This window comes from Melanotaenia boesemani, chromosome 1 (assembly GCF_017639745.1).
Source record: "Melanotaenia boesemani isolate fMelBoe1 chromosome 1, fMelBoe1.pri, whole genome shotgun sequence".
Lineage (NCBI taxonomy): Eukaryota > Metazoa > Chordata > Actinopteri > Atheriniformes > Melanotaeniidae > Melanotaenia > Melanotaenia boesemani.
The window spans coordinates 28,040,779-28,060,438 of record NC_055682.1 but is presented as its reverse complement, the minus strand read 5'-3'; the positions used below and the strand labels follow the sequence as shown (position 1 = coordinate 28,060,438).

At 37.2% G+C, this 19,660-nt stretch overlaps 2 protein-coding genes across 8 annotated transcripts in view; both read right to left on the bottom strand.

Annotated features, from left to right (window-relative positions):
• Positions 1–237: 237 nt before the first annotated feature.
• Positions 238–5,605, bottom strand: isl2b (ISL LIM homeobox 2b). 5 transcript variants are annotated; one of them, XM_041980650.1, is made up of 6 exons: positions 4,444–5,605; positions 3,851–4,040; positions 3,275–3,537; positions 2,121–2,419; positions 1,383–1,550; positions 238–1,120 (listed from the first exon to the last, which is right to left on the bottom strand). In XM_041980650.1, the coding sequence occupies exons 1-6, from the start codon at positions 4,499–4,501 to the stop codon at positions 1,004–1,006; spliced, it is 1,095 nt and encodes a 364-aa protein (XP_041836584.1). In that variant the 5' UTR covers positions 4,502–5,605; the 3' UTR covers positions 238–1,003. The 5 variants fall into 5 exon arrangements, with proteins under 5 accessions (XP_041836584.1, XP_041836740.1, XP_041836662.1 ...); XM_041980806.1 differs by having other exon boundaries at positions 2,133–2,419; XM_041980728.1 differs by having other exon boundaries at positions 2,121–2,416.
• A 10,244-nt stretch (positions 5,606–15,849) lies between these two features.
• LOC121645906 (transmembrane protein 266-like) overlaps positions 15,850–19,660 on the bottom strand; it is a 45,099-nt gene continuing 41,288 nt past the window's right edge. For all 3 annotated transcript variants that reach the window (XM_041994685.1, XM_041994703.1, XM_041994694.1), the window contains 2 exons: positions 17,677–17,739; positions 15,850–17,452 (listed from right to left, as the gene is read on the bottom strand). In XM_041994685.1, coding sequence (XP_041850619.1) covers positions 16,812–17,452; positions 17,677–17,739 — 704 coding nt within the window. In that variant the 3' untranslated portion in view covers positions 15,850–16,811. The remainder of the gene's footprint in view (positions 17,453–17,676; positions 17,740–19,660) is intronic.

Below are 19,660 nucleotides of genomic sequence, written 5' to 3'. Positions count from 1 at the left end.
GGTTTGTTTTTCTCATTTGAAATTGAACAGTGAATATGGCTGTCAAATATTTATTATATATTTTATTTATTTATTTTTTTAAATTAGATCTGTGCAAAAGAAAGCAGAAGAAAGTTGTTTACTTTAGACCAGACTCTAAACATACTATAGTTTTGCTAATTCAATGCAATGTGGCTAATAACTGCGTCAAAGACTGGTCACGAAGACACTTGATGTATTCTTTTTTTATTATTTTATTTCATTAGTTAATAATCCCTTAACAAATCGCTTTCCTAACAATAAATAATATAACAATAATTTACTTTTTGTTCGAGAAGCTCAAACAATCTGTATCTTGTCCTTAAGATAAAGTATTTTACAACACGAATACTTAGCAGATTATCATGCTCTGACCTTAAGACAAAGAGTAAACTGGACTCGACAACGTAATTCATGTATCAAAAAAATTCTCATGTCGAAGAAACAAGACACAATATGATCACACTGAAACCGCAGAAAGTCCATCTATGGAAATGTTCCAATTGTTTCTGAGGGAAGGTTTCTTGTATGTCCACCGGGAGGTCTTCTGTACAACTTATTCTCCATATCAAGTCATGCATCAATTATTCTGCTCGTTTTTTGTTTTTGTTTTTTTTTTTTGTTTGTTTGTTTTGTTTTGTTTTTTTTTTGTTTTGTTTTTTTTTTGTTTGTTTGTTTTGTTTGTTTTGTTTTTTGTCAACGAGATCTAAAAAAATGTTTAAAAAATAAAAGAAATTAAAAAGTCAGTTGGTGCTCTCTTTGTTCCATCATCTCCTCCTTGTCAAGAAATAAAAGAAAAAAAGGCTCTCCTTGCTGTTTGGATGATGTGATGAGCTGGTCACATGCGGGTAGGCGCAGGGGAGGAGGGGTATGGTGTTCGTGCTGCAAATTGTCCTTGCAGAGGCGGTGGAAGTGGTGGTGGAGGGGGTGGGGGGTAGGGGGTAGTAGATGGGTTGGGAGACCACTAGGTCCGTGTGGCCTCGTTTCACGTCTCCACCGGGCTGGGTACCATACTGTTCGGAGTGTCCGGTAACTGAGAGGACAAAGAAGTTACGTCGCTGCCCGATGAGTTTCCGAGAGAGCCCGATTCAGAGAAAGACACCTGAAGGGGGGAAACAAATGATCAGATCTGCTGCTTTCACTTTGGAAACTGTGTTGTTTGTACTGATATTTCAGCTTTCTGATTTGTAGAACAATGAGCCATATAAAATCGTTTTTTTATTAGCGTGCATGTGCCAGATAGATAGATAGATAGATAGATAGATAGATAGATAGATAGATAGATAGAGAGAGAGAGAGAGAGAGAGAGAGAGAGAGAGAGAGAGAGAGAGCAACATCTGACTCAGTCTGTCATGAACACACACCAATTGTTGAAAGGCTGGCTGGTCCAGGTCGCTCTGCAGGGCAAATTCACTCAGGGCTTTCCACGGAGGCTGGTAGGTCTGAACCTCGACAGGGTTTCCCTGAACAGTGCTCTCATGTCGAATAGGACTTCCCGCCACAAGAGGTGTTCCTGTGAGGCCTTGCAGATTCTGAGAAAAAATAAGATTATATATTTTTTTAAAGACTCTCTATTCTGCAATAGATATCTATGATATCCTGACATTCGCTTGCTTATTTCCAATAAATGCAAAATTCGTGTATGTTTTGTTTGTTTTTTGTTTGTTTGTTTTAAGATAAAAATGGGAGGGAGGCCCCTTTTTCTAGCACAGAGAAAAGACAAATCAACGTCTTACGGTAAAAAAAAAAAAAAAGACAACTGATGCTGATATAGACTATTTGCAGAGGACACTTTATTTTTCTGGTCAAGCAACTGTGTCCAAATATCAATTCATAATTCACTGAAGTGAAGTTTGAATAAAGCATAGATGTGAAGCTAACTGGAAAGATTGTATTGCGCTTCAGTGTCAGTAAAGTAAATGAATGCGGAAGTTTACAAGTCACTAAGAAAAAAGTAAATAAATAAATAAGTCGCAAATCAAACCACTGCCTGTGCAGATAACAGCCTCAAACAGAAAGAGACAGAAAAAATGCACATTTAGCCTCGTCATGACTTGAAACAAATAACCAGTTGTAAAGAGTAAAGAAGTAGTCAAACTTACGAAGATGCTTACAGTCTTATCACTGTGCTGCTGCTGCTGGAGCTGCTTCATGAGGATGGACTTTTTTTTGTCCTTGCAGCGTTTATTCTGGAACCACACCCGGATCACCCTGGGACTCAGGCCGGTCATCTCAACCAGCTGCTCCTTCATTAGTGCATCCGGCCTCGGGTTGGCATTATAGCAGGTCCGCAACGTGTGGAGCTGTTTCTCGTTCAGGACCGTCCTCACTCGCGTTGTCTTTTCCGACTGCTTGTGGACATGATTCCGATGCGGGGCCTGCCGCACCGCCACGGGGTCTGCTGAGGACGGAGGAGAAAAGACACCAATCATAAGGCGGCACAAAAACCTAAAATATTTTAATGCTTCTGCCCAATCAATTCAAGTTGCACAGTTTTGTCTCTTACATCCTCTTAGGGGGGCTTGTCTAGGGTAGCAGATGTTCACCAGGCTGAGAAAGTTTTTTTTTCTTTTACTTCCTTTTTTTTTTTTTTTTTTAATGATCAGCCTAAATCTCTGAAATATTTAAACATTTAAAGCTTAAACATGTGATGAAACCTTTCCAAGACTTTCCAAAATACCTTATATCTTGCATTGCTGACGCTTAATGTTTGATATGACAAAAATTTGCCCTCATAATTAGAAATAACGCAACTGAAAAATGTTTTCATGTTGAACTGTTGAGGCTTTTGGAAATGCACTGAGCTGTGCAGCCTTAATCAATTTTACCTCAAGCAGGAAGCTGGCGGACATTCACGCATTTCTATCTTTGGCAGGATGATTTTCCAAAAACACAAACATGCGGACACAGGCCTACACCCACTACCACAACCGCGACTCAAATACCAGATTATTTAGATAATGGCAGCAGAGCAGGTTACCGCTAATGAGATCAATTATGAAATTAGCCTAAAGAAAGGTCGAAGCGCGCGCGCACACCAAGCCCGGCCAAACAAAAAACAGATAAATTATCTTGATGTTGAGCCTGGACAAAGAAAATTTAGCCTAACATAAAGGCAATATATTTTCTACCAAAAACGTTGGTTTGATAAGTTTAAACGTCCCTTTACCAGTCCTTTATATAATAATAATAATAATAATAATAATAATAATAATAATAATAGTAATAATAATAATAATAATAATAATAATCTGACCTGCCAAGTGCAGTGGTCTGTTTGAGTGGATGTGTCCGGGGCTGATGGGGCTCCCAGCAGAGCTCCTCTCCAGCAACAGGCTGTGGTCCGCCCGGCACAGCAGCTCCTCTTCCCGCAGAGAGAATTCGTCCCCCGGCAGCAGTTGTCTGCTGCACACCGAGCACCGAAAGCACTCGATGTGGTACACGTTATCCCGAGCCCTCATCACTAAATCGCTGCTGCTGAATCCCAGGTTGCATTTTGCGCATTTTATTCCAAACAGCCTGCAAAATTGAATGTCGTTTAGAGAATTTAAAATCTTGGAGAAAATTAATGAAATTGCATAGCAAACATTCGGCTAAAAATGCGGAGTTGTAAGTTTTTGTTTTGTTTTGAATGAAAATGATAACTTTGTGTGAATATGCTTCCTCTGCGTAATATTGTCTTTAAATGTTTTATTTTATTTTTCTCTTGTCATGGTCAATTTCCTATGTTTTAAAATTGTCATTCTTAATTTTTATTTCACGTCAAAAATTGACTTTACATCTACAACAACTAATATGAATTAACATGAGATAAATATGACCAAACTCGTACCTTACATAATCTCTTTTGCAATAGGTTTTGCCGTCCCGGACGAAACAAGTGCAGGTCTCATCCAGGTACTGGCTGCACTCTGCACACTTCAAGCAGGCTGCATGCCACTCCAGGTCGGGAGAGACTCTCAGTATGTACTGGTCATGGATCTGACTTCCACATCCTACACACATCGCGAATCCTGGCTTCTCTGCAAAGAACCCACAGCCTTGTAACCACAGACTGAAAACGCAGCCGAATTAACACCACAGTCGTTGTATTTATTATTTTTTACTCATAGCCAGGATTCTATTCCCCCTCATTTTTCCAGAGAACTGTTCTTTTTGCAAACAGAACCGCCTTTGCTGTTATATAACAGCTGCTGGCTTTAGCCAATATTCATGAAGCAAAACACTGTTGTGTTTCGTTTCATAAAAGCTCGTCCAAAGTGCACAACCAAGTAATAGCCCGCAAATCTACATTTCTTTAAAGAAAATCATTCTATTAATCGATGCACCGCTTAATATATGCTGTCATACCCCACCAAATAATGACACTGCGACGGACACAAATTCCGCCACTAAAAACTCCACCGAACACTTTAGCGTACTTACTTTTGGAATGATCCCCCATATCACCCAAGAAAGAAGAGCTGAAAATAATATCCACCATACAGGAAGGATAATGGGGATTGTGGTAGATGCAGAAAAAGATGTGAGGAGATGACTGGCCTTTCGGCTGCCTCCCAGATAACTTGTGTCTCTCCGGACCGGAGGGGGGCCGAAGTGGCTACAGGCTCCCACACGCTTCCCTTATGACGTCATGACGTTAACACCGGACTCTCCAATCGTCCCACTGCACTCCTTCACAGGTCTAAGAGAAAAAAGACCTTGATGTGGATGGATGGCAAAAAAATTAGAAATGCAGATGTTGATATTTTGTTATCTCTAAGGAAGATCAAATCGAAATGCTCCAAAGAAGCGAATGACAGTGTTTGTAAAATAAATTACAATTTTATTATCATCATCATCATCAAAAATCATTTATCACTGAAAAATCCCAAAAATTTCAATTAAAGTATAATTGTTACAGTCGTGTTTTCTCAATTAAACAGGAACTTATTAGTGAAATTAAGATGTTTCACGTCACAGTTTATAACATTGATTTGATTTTTTCCATCCCCCAATTGCTTGGAATACATATCTATCTGTTTTACATTCTTAAATGCACTTCTTTAAGTCCCAGTATCATTTAGATTAAAAAATATGGCTTCATGAGATTGCAAGAGTTTGTTGCTCTTTGACAAAGAAAACTCTAAAAATGATTGCTTTTATTATCTTGTGAAAAATTATATTAAAAGTGAAACGGTCGGTTCTCACAGTCATTAGTTGTATTTAGCATTAATTCAGCATGTATAAGGAGATTTAAAAAGCTCATGCTCTGGCTGCCTCATCATCCATTCGAGAATGGCGTCATCTACTGGTTGAAAACAAAAACTGCACTTACCAAAGGTCGGACATGAACTGGCTGTTGAAATGCGAAATACACTGTAGTGTAAGAGACGAAAGATACAAAGCTAAAGGGAAGATTGGAGCAAGACTTATTTTTATAGGACTGATTGTCAAAGCATTTCTATTGACAGAAACATTATGCAGCCAATGCATACTGAAAATTTAGTGAAAAAAAAAGAGGATGAATAAAAATGTAAAAAGATTTTCTTTCTTAACTAATGTCTCAAATCAGGAAAACATAGGTTAAAGACTGTGTTCAGGATAGTCCTTGGTTAGCTGACATGCTGGCAGGGATGCCATGCATCAAGTAAATGAGAATTTTATGCAGGTTTGTGAGTGGAAGGTTGACAGTGATTACCAGCATCTTGGTGGTACTTCATGGTCAAATCAGGACAAAACAATGCTGTTTATAGGTTCTACATGCATTCAGTCATAAAATGTAAATAATGTCTTAAAATACTAAAATAGATTTTGATGTATTTTAGCTCATCAAATGATGCAGTACTTGTCAAATAAATACAGTTTGAGCAATGGAATACTTATTTTATATCACAACTTCAAGAAATTAAATTTCAGAATATTATTCTCACAAGTGTTATCTATTGGAACATCCGTGCAGCCTGTGTTCAGCTGTAAATTGTGAACAAGGACCATTTGATTAATGTGATGACATTTTCTTAATGTCAATCATAGCTATAACCAAGTCAAACTGTTTGCCTGCTAAAACACTTCACACAAAAGGTGCTGTGGCTTAGTGTTGTTTTTAACACATGCTGATTTATTACTTAAACTACAGTAACGGGGAACAAAAGTAACTATCACAGAGTAAAACAATGAACAGCATCACTACTGCAACGTGTGGGAAGTTATATCTGAGTGGAACTGCTACAGTATCTGAGCACAGAAAGGTCCAACCATCACTTAAAACCTGCAGCGGCTAGGTGGTTAGATGGATCTAATAAAAGAAAAATACTGCATGCAAGGATTCATTCAAATGCAAGTCGAGATTGTCAATTATTTATAGTAAATAATTCATAATACTACAACTTCCAAAGATTTTAATGACATTATTTCTGACATTATCGTAGTGTATGAATTTCCACTAAATCTGCCACTATGGTACATTATCCCACTGCTGTTCTCCCTCATCATGTTCTAAAGAATAAAAAAAATATCTCTTATTCCCAGATTTTTCTTTTTCTTTACAAACATTTTTGGAGTCGCTTCTAAAGGCAAGTGAAGTCTCATGTAAACGTTCACTGGGAAAAAACAAACATCTCTGAAAGCTGGAATTTCTGGAAATAAGCCTCTTGTTAGGGTTGCAAGTACATCGAGACGAGATTAAATTTTACTTTCATTTTTAGATTGTGGAAAACATCTCACTTTGTACTGCTAAAATGTTTACCACAATAAAACAGTTGCAGTATCGGTACACTTGGCAGAAAACATGTCTCAACTTGTCTGCTGGAGCAGAGGTAAAATATTTCCTAAGAAGATACAGAAATTATGATGCATAGTGAATTTAAATCACAGTGGTTGTGTACATCTAAAGATTCTGTTTTTAACATTTTGTATGTTATGTCTTTAGGCAAAAAATAAAAAAACAGTCAGTCCTGGAGGGCCACTGTCCAGTGGGTTTTCACTTCTTCTCTGCTCCAACACACTTGACTCAAATTAAATGGATTCAAAAGCCTATGAAGTTCTGCACAATGGCTTATTAATTTGAGCCAGATGTGTTGGAGCAGGGAAACATTTAAAATCTGCAGGATTGTGGCCCTCAAGATCCAGAGCTGGACACTCCTGTTTTTATGTGTTGTGTTTGCAAAAGCTGCAGAAAGCCATAAATTTCGTTTATTAATTGTTTCAGCTCATATGGATCTTTATTCCCAGGCATTCTTAGGTTTAATTTAGCTCAATATTAGGACAATATGTGGTATGCAATGATGCAATGGTCCTGCATCCTATTTGTTGTTGTCAAAAAATTTTGAATTTCAAATTGTCTTGTTTTAAACCAGGTTCACCAAGTCCACCATATTATTTTTGTTTGTACAGTAACTGTCACTAAAGATCTGCAAGAACTTCACAAAACATGACTGGCTTCTTCGAGCTTCTTAGCTTAGACGTGGCGTCAAATAAGCCGATGAGACTTATGATGGGGTAAATTCAGTAAGTGCTTCAAACAACAATAGCGTAGCATTTTTCTTCTTTGTGGTGTGGCAGCACAAAGACAAATGACATGCTAATGTCAAGCAAAGCATTATTTGAGGTCAATACTTAGCTAATTTTGCAGGTCAAATGTTAAATTTACAAGCATTTCATTCAAATATAAAAATATGCAGTGACAGGAATTATCATCTGCAGCATCATTGTTAATAGCTGTTTGATGTGGTCTAGCGTTAGATGTCACTCGTGGCATGATGTCCCAGAAGAACCTTTAATCGAGTTGGATTGGGCGCATTAAACACATGAAATATATATTCTGGTATGACTGAACTAATCCATTAAAATTTTGGCAAGGCCAAATGTGCGTGTTTAGAATTCAAGGGTGCATCCAAATAACTTTTCTCAGTGAGTCGCGGTCTCTCCAAGGTCTCAGGGTTCTATGGCACTTTGCCTTTATTGTCAGACGTTATTTACAGGAGCCATTCACTCAAACTCCCCAAGCTTCAGTTGAAGCTGTGCCAGTTTGTGTACATCTGTTGTTGCAATGGGGCATTGGGTCAATCCCCCCCCCCCCCCCCCCCCCTCTCCCCCAGCTTGCTTCACATTAAAAAACCATTACCAAAATAAAATTAAAAATAAAATTATTTTTTGCATTTTTGCCAACAACTAACAACTTCTTCCATTTTGGATGAGCTGCCTGGTGTTTTATGACTTCTCATTTATGGCTGTAAAAAGAAACACACTAAAAAACACACTAACAAAAAACAAAAACAGAAACACACAACTCTAGTTTCCCTTCAGTTGGAATTTTTTTTCAATGTACTCAGGATGAGTTCAGGATAATTTCATGCAGCTGCATGATCTATCTGAAGAACTGAATTTTTAAATTACTGTGCTCATTGAGAAGCCTGGAATGTGTGTGAGTGTCTGAGAATGTGAGTTGTGTGTGTTCTTTTGACTGTATATGGGTTTTTCCCTCTCTTTCTCTCTCTCTCTCTCTCTCTTTCTCTCTCGCTCGCTCTCTCTCTCTCTCTCTCTCTCTCTCTCTCTCTCTCTCTCTCTCTCTCTCTCTCTCTTTCTCTTTCTCTTAACCTGTTTGTTGTCCTGGAGGAAAACAACTTCAAGTCAGAATCTTTGATGCTGCATTTGTCCACAATGCAAAACAGGGACATCTTATAATAAAGGCTCAAAAATTAAGCTTTGACATCCTTTGCAAATTATAACTTGGCTATGTTTTTCAGTTTCATTAAACTGTCACAAAAGTGATATTACGCAACTATTAAGTGTTCCAAAAGGCTTAAAAGTAGATGGGAGGGGTAGGATGGTGGCATCAAAGAACAGGCTGTCATAAGAGAACCAAGTTTAAATCTCATGCAACCCAAAATTGTCATACAGGTTCTTACTTGTGGACTTTTCTATCAGTCACATTAGATGAGTTGTTTACCAGATCCAACACCAATTTGTCTTCAAGTCCTTTCTGTCCAGTCTCATGTCCAGTCTGCCAAATCTAAAATTAAAACAGATGCTCAGGCTCTTCTGTGAAAATATTTTTATCAGCTATCTTCTGAAAACAACTGGTTAAGGTTTAAAAACAAAACTATGGTTTTGAAAACATGACTTAAATTTCACAAATTGTTTTCAGTGCCACGGCAGTAATGTAGCATTCAACTACAGTTATTTATTTTGTGACAAGTCTTCTGCAAAACAGAAAAATCACATCCACATGCAAGTGAGGTCATACTGAGAGGGGAACCATGTTGCAGATTTATAATTCATAATTTGTCAGAGGTAATGCAAAATTCACATGATAATTAGTTTTAATTTTTGATTGGTGCCTCAGGGCAGCTCTGCATTGTTAGGCAGGAGAACCTGTGCCATTATTATCTTATTAGTGTAACTGTCAGTCGCCTGTTTTATTTTACAAATATGCATCTTGTATTTTACTATCAGCTACTCTTGTCAGCACAGAGTGGGAATCGTGTTGCTCTCCAGCAGCTCTAACAAGAGGCTGTGTCACTTAAGTGAGAAAAGAAGCACCTCTGTTTAGATTAATCAAAACAATTACATCACTAAATGCATGACATTTAAGAAAACTGAAAAAAAACTGAATGGAAAGTAAATTAGTTTGATACACTTTTTAATGCAAAACAGTCCATTGTTGTGCCACTGTTTTACAGTTAACAGATCCATTGTTTTTTATCGTGTAGACTAGCTCTATTTAGAGTTTATTGTAAGTCTTTTTGTCTCAGATTTAACAGGATGCTTGTGGATTTTGGTGTATTTTAATCCCTTGATTCAATGAGCTGGAATAAGACGCTTGATGTATCAAGCTTATTAACATGTTTTAACATGCAATGTGCTAAAAAAAAGACACTATAACCTGTTTTCACGACCATAGACCACATTTTACTAATTACGTTATACAAATTATTTTTATATTGTGCCTTTTTAATTCACTTCCGTGGAGCCATATATTGTAGATTTTTGGCAACTGTCAATCAAATGGTAAGGTTTTCTTATTATTGTTGTAATGTTTGAGCCATTTTTCAGGCATCAGTGTTTCTCAGATATGAGGATTTAAAATTGTTATCTATCTTTGTCTGGGATATTTTGTGTTGAATAGAAAACAGAAGAAATTTGGGGTACAATCTTTCTGTAGCTCTCTGAGACTGAATATAAATGCTGATCATTTAATGAATACAACAAAGAAATGCATTTCATTGATAAATTGATAATAAAACCAATAATTAGTTTTAACAGTAGCATGAAGTCAAAGTATTGCTTTCTGTATGTGGACAATTTGATGATTAAATGATATTTGTGGCTGTGCAGACGTCAGTCTTCCTCTGTGCTCTGTTGGATTCTGCTTACTGACCAGCTGACAGACGATCTGTCATGATCTGCTTGTTTTGTAAAGCACTCATGTTCTTACACCTGTGGGAAGCTTTGCAGTGTGAAGGAAGAGGTTTCAGCATCACCTTGGGGTATTTTATCAACAGGACAGCAGGTGCAGGAGTCTCTGACCCACACCATCCACCAGCTGTGTGTGTTTGTGTTTGTGTGGGCATGTTGAGACCAAGTGGCAGAGCTGCCAGAGCTGTGGGAAAACTAACTCAGCTTGGCAAATCCACTATAGACTCTGGTGAACCAAAAGTTGCCTGCTGCTGCTTCAGTCGGCATCACATTTCCAGAGGAAACTTTGAAAGTCAAAGGAACCTGCTTTTCTTTCTTTTTTCTTTTTTTTCTTTTTTTTTCTCTCAAGTGAAAAAAAAGACTCTAGATTGACAGCGCCTTTCATACTGTATTATCCGGTCTGGCTTTTAACTCCGGGAGAACTGTGTTCACAAATTGATGCTCTGCTCCTTTGGGGCTGTAGCTGAAACATTAAATTGTACTGAAATATTCATATGTGAGTGCATTTAGCTGAGAGCAATTGATGTGCGACTCCCCAGGGGCCAGATGGAAATGCTTGCAGGGCCCCAGCATGGGCTGGCAGACACCCTGAGCTCTGGCCGGCACTGAGATTGTGATTTAGCAAAGGCTACCAAATCAGACTAAGTTGAAGGCTACTAGATCAAAAAGGCAGTGTGTGCCCCAGTGACCAGAGATCCTGCTAAGCATCTGATATGTTCCACTGAAACAAAAATCAGCCATTAGTACCTAACAGTAACTTTACTTTGGGGGATAAACATTTCACAAAGTGGATGCTGGTTTTTGACTGGTTTCAGATTAATAGTTTATGAACTGATTTAATTGAGAAGGAAATGAGCTCATTGTTGTAATATTAGTCTTGATTTGTTTGACTGACATATTTTAGTGACCAGCATGTTTTTGTGCTTGTTGCAGAAGCAGCACAAAGAAAATAAACATTTATTTGATCTATACAGGATTTCAGAAAAGTTGGAACTGGCAGCCATTTCCCTAAAGATTTATGATTCAAATTTAAAAATGTTTGTTTCTTTCTGTCTCTTGGCGCTCTTTTGGCCAGTCATGCATAGCGACATACTTATACATTTGACCACTAATTTAATTGTGATGTTTGGTAGCTTGTTTCATAGAGTGATGTCATGTTCTGTTTCCCAGAGGACTGAGGCACTGGTGTCCTTGTGTTTATCACACGACTAACTAGAATACATCTTCTTTTGATTGATTATGCAGAAACCATTCAATACAGCTTTTTTTTTTCTTGTTTGTTTATTTATGAAAAAAAACATCAAATCAAATGCAAGTATTTTTTCTGATCTTTACTTGGTTAAGTTTAAAACAATATAATTTAATAATTAATAATATATCCTCAGAGGACTGAAGTGATTTAGTTTGGTCACTTAGTGGGTCTTCTTTCTAATTTACCTCTGCTCTTTTGTTGTTGACCCACTTTGGTTCAAAGAAGCAAAGTAAGCATCTGAGGGGAAGGCACCAAAAGAAAATGTTTATGGAAATGCAAAAAAAAAAAAAAAAAAAAAGAAAGAAAGAAAGAAAGAAAGAAAGAAAGAAAGAAATCTTCTGTAACCATGACAACGGTCTCTTGAGTGGATTTGTTCCACCAGGCAAACCTCTGAATCTTGAGCACTTAAGAAATATGTTTCAAAAAGAGAACCTGGGAAGCTTTTTAAAAAATGATGTATAATTTATTTGTATTTTTCTCCTGCTTCAGAGCCTCATGAAGGAGTGTCCTGCGTGAGATGTGTTCTGAATCTGTCAGACCGCAGCAGTAATGCAGTCCTATTCCCCACATCTATTTGTTCTCAATGAGACATTTTCATTTATATACCCAGCTGTTTGGTGTCTGTCATCTGCTGTGTTTAAAATCTTAACAATACACTTGAAAATAAATCCAAGTCATAAACAGAACCACTGTTGCTTTCAACATAAATCAGTAGATTCCTCTCGAACAACATTTTTTTATTTTCATTTTTAAGATATCTTTTTCAAAGTATTTCAGTGGGTCATTTTTTCTTTCTTAAAGTTATATGAAAAATGAACCTCATTGGCTGAACTGTAGTTTGTGCAGGAACATCCTAGAAAATAGTTTTGAAAATCCCATGAAAAGTTTAAAGAGCAGAAAACCCTCACTAGTATAGCTGTGAAAAATTAATAGACAAAGAAAGCATCTCCATGATGTCGCTGCACTTTTTGTAAACCATTAAAACCCAAATATATTCTGAAACTACAAGTTTGGTCTTAAACAATGTTTTAAAGCTTATTGTACTATGATTTGTGTAAATGCCTATTTTAATGGCAGCCTTATTCAAATCTAAATCTGTCAAATATATATGTACTAGAGAATAGGGTAAATAGTTAAAAAAAAAAACGTGGTGTTTTGAGTAGCATTAATATAAATACACAAAGTGCAAGTATCTTAAATATGTACCATACTAAAGTACTACATTTAAGCAAATAGCTTCTTACTTACATGGTCTTTATGGTCAACTAATGATTTTTGTAATGTATGTTTTTGTTTAAAAGAACCTAAAAAGATTAATCCAATCACTACAAACACTGCAGCCCCCCTCATTTACTCTTGTTACTCACTGTCTCTGTTTGCCCCAAAAACAATTGACTTATTGATGTTTCTACAGCCATGTCTTGGTGAAACACACAATGCTGTGGATGCTTGTCCACTATCTGCCAATGATCTCACACTCTCCATTATGACTGAGGGAAGAAATAATGAAAGTTCCTCCTCCTTGCTCTTCATTTTACTCCTGTCCCCTTTCTGAGGCCTTTTCTTTTTATTTTCTCTGGATGTGGACTCTGAATCCAGGGCATTACTATTGTCCATGGTAACTCATCATTATAGCTGATGTTTAAAACCACCAGTATTACCAGTGGAAATCATTCCAACAACACATAATCTAAAAACACTGTAGGACAATTTTTCAAAAATTAGTGTTTTCACAAAAAAATAAAAAATAAAAACTCAGCTACTTAAAAAAAAAGAAAACTCACTATTGCCAAAGCCAATGAAAAGTCTGCTTCTATGCCAATGGATGCATGAATAATATTATATTTATAACGTTCATGAGCAAATAAAGAGGATAACTTAGTAAATACAAGCTTAGTACCTTCTGTTTGCTGTCTCTACCAAAACCAAAATAAAATATCTTCCTTTCTTTGAGATTTTTCGTTACTGCATTAGCTAACGCTATTAAAACATCAGGAATATATCAATAACATTCCAGGTGGGAAAATCAACACTAATTAGACAAAAAAAAAAAAAAAATCCCATAAAACTCCACAGAGCTGATAAAACATCTCAACCAAAGTTTGGTGAAAATCCTCTGTGTGAGCTTGATTATTGAGATGCATTCTGCACATGTAGGCCATGATTAATATTAATATCTAAGAATAATGCCAACGTGTGCTTATGAACATGAGCTCTAAACATCTTTATGAAAAATCAACTAGAAGGAAAAAAGTTCTTTTTTCCCCAAAGTCTTAGTACACTAAAGACAAATGTTGATCTTATCTTGCAGACCATTGGTTGTCATCTGCGAATGAAAATGAAAACAATGATCATGTAATGTTAATGCAGTTAAAGTGACTCCCTCTGTGCCATTATTAAAACATTTCTATTATTAAGAGTCTAATGGTCACTGTTAATTCACTTATCTTCCTGTGAGTGTGACAGGGACTGTACCCTTGATTTCATTGGAGAGGTCCCAAAAGCAATTTACTCTTTAGCATGTCTCCTAAAGGTCCTCACATTGCCTCATGCCTGTCAGAATCCTACTGTCAACCCAGACTGAAGGGTATGATGGGTACTGACAATGTGAATCATTTAGGCAAACTTTTAATCTACCCGTTAGTAATAAAAAGGCATTAGACAGTTTTTCTGCAGTTATTAGCAACTTTTACCTCTACAAAGACACTGGGTGATCCACACTGATTAGTTTCACTCAGGGTGGCACTGGAAATTGAGCAATATGAGTTTAACTCTTCTTTTACATGGCTGGCCGGTTTGAAAAGGGTTTAGAATAGATGTACTAAACATCCACTTGATACATTAATACAAAGGTGATTATGATAGATAGGAGCCAACCCAGGGTTCTGCACCCATATTCATCAGGATTCCTTTGTGTGAGTAAAGAGCCAAGGAGATCATTATTTATTTACTTGTACCATGGCATGCAATAGGCATGTTGTTACGTTGTAAATGAGATTGATGTGCTGGGTCTCGTAATAGCTAGTAGGTTTCAGATGCAGGTTATCAACTTACATGCCAGCTGTTCAGATCTTTTTTTTTTTTTTTTTTTTTTTTTTTTGGGGTGAAATCTTTGTTTCAATAACTTTAAATGACTGATGTCTGATTTGAAAAGCAGAAGAAAATTAACCGACTAAGCTAAAACTGTTTGGGGGCAACATTTTTATCTAGTAAACTTAATTTACTATATTTACTATATTTACATTTTTATCAGCTCTTTTTATATGCATTATGATTTTGCACCTTTTCTCAAAATAATAATAAATGATAGATAATTATAAATAAAGAATGATAAAGTTCACTTCCAGTTTAAACTAGTCAGACTATTTTGAAGCCATGGTTAATCTAAATATTAAATGAATGCAACAGCAAAAATATATAAAAAGTTAAATAAACGTATAACTCAGCTTTTTAACGCATACCTTAAATGTTAAATGTTAATTAATCAATAATAATGAAATGTCATTAATCTGTTTAAGACAAAGGATACAGATTCCATAAATAAAACACGTGTTTGTGCATTGCCTTAACATTTTAAATACACAGTCTACACAAACATTAGCAGAACAAAGGTCACATACAGATTGCAACCTAGGAATGGTGTACCTCTTTATAGTGGCAGTATTTTCTAAATGAATAAATATATATTTTTAATTGTTTAAAGTTGTTTTCAATTCTGTGTTAAAGCTAAAGTTTTATTACTGGCAATATTTAAAAGAAAACCTACAATCCAAATTTGTGTTGATAACTTAATTGTAACAGCTGTAATATCACCGTTATTAACAATTAAAACACTCTCTGGATAGTTGTAAACATTTGACAAGCAACAAAATGGTACAGCAGTTTTTATCCTCTGAATTAATGATATGAGGGGGTAATTAGGTTGTTCTCAGTGTCATACATTGCAGTGACTTCACCAATCAGTGGCTGTTGTGACAAGTTTAATGCTAATAACCTTGAATAATTTAGAGTTTTCAGAACCAAATGCAACTAAGATGATGCTAATGAAATAATGTGGAGTCCAGTGATGAGAAGAATGTCTCTGATTGGATGGCTTTAAAATGATTTACCCACTGAGTCTGTGGCACAGTTTTAAATTTCATAATATGATGTCCCAACCAGAGTCAAAAATCTATGAGCAGTTAAGGAAATACTAACTTTTATTCTTGCTGTTTTTATTCAGACAACAACACCTCCATTTTGGCAACAATTTCCTCCATATCAAGTTTACAAAAGTGTCTGTAAACATTAAAGTGCAAAGAAATTTGCTCGCCATGTATGGCATGTATCTTTTAAAGGTTCATGCTACAAGCACTCTGGTCTAGTTTAATATGTAGAGTCCATTCAGATGCCTTTTCATTCAATCCACACAAATATACCCTTACTAATATTTTTTTTTAAACAAAAAATGTTATTTAACAGGTTTTTGAGCGTGTTTCATGGTTTCAAATCAAACAAAAGGGTGACAGAAAGGCAAAGGTAAAAAAGGAGGAGCGGGGTAATTTCAGTAGTTAGTCCTGTGTTACATGTACCCTGTGGCTGTTTGTGCAAAGAACAGCATGTTGAACATTTAAAGTTGATCATACAAATGAAAAGAAAGAAGATATGAGAAAAAGCAATAGAAAATGCTCCTTTAACAGCTTGAAATTTGTTCAGCATTTCTGTTCTAGTTCACTACAGGCTTGAATGGCCCTTTGCTGGTTTTAATTCTTCAGTGCATTTCTGACCTGTTCAAAGTGAGAATTCCTGATAAAGAATGTGTCCAAGAACACATAAGATTCCCATGACTGGGATATTTTAGTCTTTGTTGTGCTATATCCAGGCTTATCTGATTTCAAAAATCAATTTAGCGGGAACAGAGGAGGTTGGACAGTATGGCAAAGGGCCTCAGAATTCCTTTAGTCATTTCTCCAAGCTGGAAGCTACAGCTTAAGCTTGCTCTGTATTGGCTATGACTGGTTTTACACAGCAACAGAAAAATCCCATTTTTATATCTTATGTGGTCCCTCTCGTGAGGTTTGACTTGTCACAAGAGATCAGATATTGCCAACAAAGGATGGCAGTAAAAAGAGAAGAAAAGCTTCTGTTTCTGTGTAAATGTAGCTTATGTGTCGGGCATATGCCCCAAAGGTGAGTCAGATGGGCCAAGAAGTCGGTACTTCTCCTCCAAAGATGGCTCAGTGGAGCTGCCCTGCAGATGGATTAGTGGCTTGGTCTGCAGGAGAACACATCCCCTTCCACGGCCTCGCCTCTCCTCTTGGTTCCTGCGATTGAAGATGTTTATTCTGTTTTCCAGCTCAGGACTGGCATTTTCTGAGCCAGTAGGACTGGGAAGCTTAAGGTTTACGGGATCTACCACCAGGCCCTTTTGAGCAAGGCAAGAGTCCTCAGAAAGGGAGGAGAGTAGCTCCTGTACCACCATGCTGGGGTCCCTGCAGGGGTCCTGGCCTGAGAAGGAAGGAGGGCAACAGTGATGGGAGCTGTAGCTCAGACTGAGGTCCTGAGCTGCGCTGCTACTGCAGTCTGTCATGGATGAGCCCGGGGTGTGGCTGCTTAGGCTGTGAGGGCGGGCTGTAAGGCTGCCGCTAGACCGTGATATGCTGGTGGAGGCGTCACTCACAGCACTGCTTACCCGCTCCATAGCAAGCACTGGATTTGACTGGATGGGGTTAGTAGTAGTGGGGAGGTGGACGTCAATGGCTGCCGTGGTGATGACTCGGGTCCCTAGGCCAGATGCTCCAGCATCTAAATGGCCAATCACATTTTGGGTGGAAAAAAAAGACAGTCACATAGCTGGTCAAGAAAGCAGACATTTAACAAGAAATGTGGCTGTATGAATTAAAATTTTGGCATGCAAAATAACTCACTTTTAAATGTTTACCAAATAGATTATTATGGGGTGATGGTACACAAAAGTTTTACATCTTTCTATGAAGTGGAATAAATATTTGTTTGTGACAATTACTTACCACTGCTGGCTTCACTGTAATACTGACTGATGTAATTGTTCATGTCATCACGCACAACTGGATCTGAGTTAGAACAAAAATAGACAAATTTATACACAAATCACATTATTATTATTATTATTATTATTACTTTATTTTTATTTTTGTAGTCATGTTTGGAATAAAATACTAGAATATAATTGAAAACAAATGAACAGGGTCTATTATTTCTTTATTATTTCATATTTCTCTCTCATGCAGTAAGCAATCTTTCCTGTTTTTCTTCCTTACCACCACTTTATGGTCCTAGTCAAACACCCACACAAAAACAGTTGCATTTAAGATGTACGATACTGCATGTATTTACATGTTTGTTTGGACTTATAAGACCTTGTTTTGTATGCTCTCGGATCAACTCTTATGATGAATTATTCTAATATCAATGATTTACTAACTATATGTCACTGAATACCATGGGCATTTATATATATATATATATGTATATATATATATATATATATATATATATATACAGTGTAATTTTGGTTAAGATTATATTGGTTAGAATATCATATACACATGAAAAAAAAACTATTTGATTGTGAATTATTTAATTTTACACCTTTTTGTCTGTACCTTGGGTCCATTTCAGTAATCACAGCACAAGTCAGTCCAAATGGAATATATCTCTTATGTTTACAACATAATATTGACAGAGAGGACTTGTGCCCCAGGCCATGGATGCTTGGCAAGTGGTCAGGATCATGCACACACTGCTCCACTGTACATTAGCTGCACCTTAGTGCGCTAGAACTAAACTGGGAGAGGGTGGGGTTGGGGTGAGAGAAGCTGGGAGCTCTTTGTTCAGTCCCCGATCCCTGCAGCCTGGCTGGCCTCAGTGTGCATAGCGAATGGCTGTGATCTGCTATGCTCTTCTGCTCGCTTGATTGGTCTTGAGCTCACTGTTCGCTGGCTGAGTGCGAGCCCAGAGTACCCTGAGTGCTAGCCCCTGTCCCGTGGGACATCCAGTAGACTCTGATGGGTAATTTCATTTATTTTTCAGTCTAAAATATTAATCCATGAGCCACCCCGAGAGAGGAAGCATTGCACTCACTAAAACACGACTGAGACAATCACTCCACAATTAATAACACATGAGTTTTAAGGAAAAAGAATGGGCTGTCCAGCATACATAAGAGGCTCTTCTCTTCTACCTATGACACTCAAGTTACTGGGCTGTCATGCAGAAAGTAAAGAAGAGATGACATGCTGAGGTCCTCCTAGTTCAAAACTCAACTGTAATTTTAATGGGTGAAGCATTAGTTCTACACCACAGGTGAAGTGGAGGGGGCAGAACCTGCGGTTAAATGGAGATACCTCAAATTATGTCTCGGCACAACAGATCTTAATAAACCACACGAGGCTCATGTGCAATCAGCTGGTCTAAATATAAGTTTGTTCAACATTTTAATTAGCCTCAACTGTAGTTTTAGTTTAAATTTGCATACACTTGCATGTGAACAAACTAAGCTAAGCAAGGTGAGAATGGTACCCATTTAAAAGGTTCCTGTTGTACTGACATTAACCTCACAGATCTGCAAGCATGGCAACATCTTACAGTGTGACATGAGTTTCAGCGGTACAGTTGGGTAACCTGAAGTGTCCTTTTCAGTGGAACAAGCTGAAAGCAACTAAATTTACTATTGTTACAGTGATATTGCAGCAGAGAAAGCTCTGTGAGCACAATGCTCTCTCAGCATCTAACGCTACTTGTTTTAAGTAGAGACATCTTGAGCTTAACATTTTGAGAGCCGTTTAGATCCGATTGGGTTGTTTACCCACCTCCCACGTGACAATGATTGAGGTTACACAGTTATTGTTACCACAATGTCTTTCACCCTTTAACTGCCTGCTCTACCATTTGGTTGAGCAATTTTGTCAGTGACCATAATGAAGGTTATTAAATATTTGTTAAAGTAAACCTGCCTGAGCCATCTTTGCCACT

Coding starts and splice junctions, on each gene's coding strand:
- isl2b (XM_041980650.1), bottom strand. CDS start 4,501: ATGGTGGATATTATTTTCAGCTCTTCTTTCTTGGGTGATATGGGGGAT. Junction 1,551..2,120: donor ATAAGACTGTAAGCATCTTC/GTAAGTTTGACT, acceptor ATTTTTTCTCAG/AATCTGCAAGGCCTCACAGG. Junction 1,121..1,382: donor AGCCAGCCTTTCAACAATTG/GTGTGTGTTCAT, acceptor TCCCCCCTTCAG/GTGTCTTTCTCTGAATCGGG.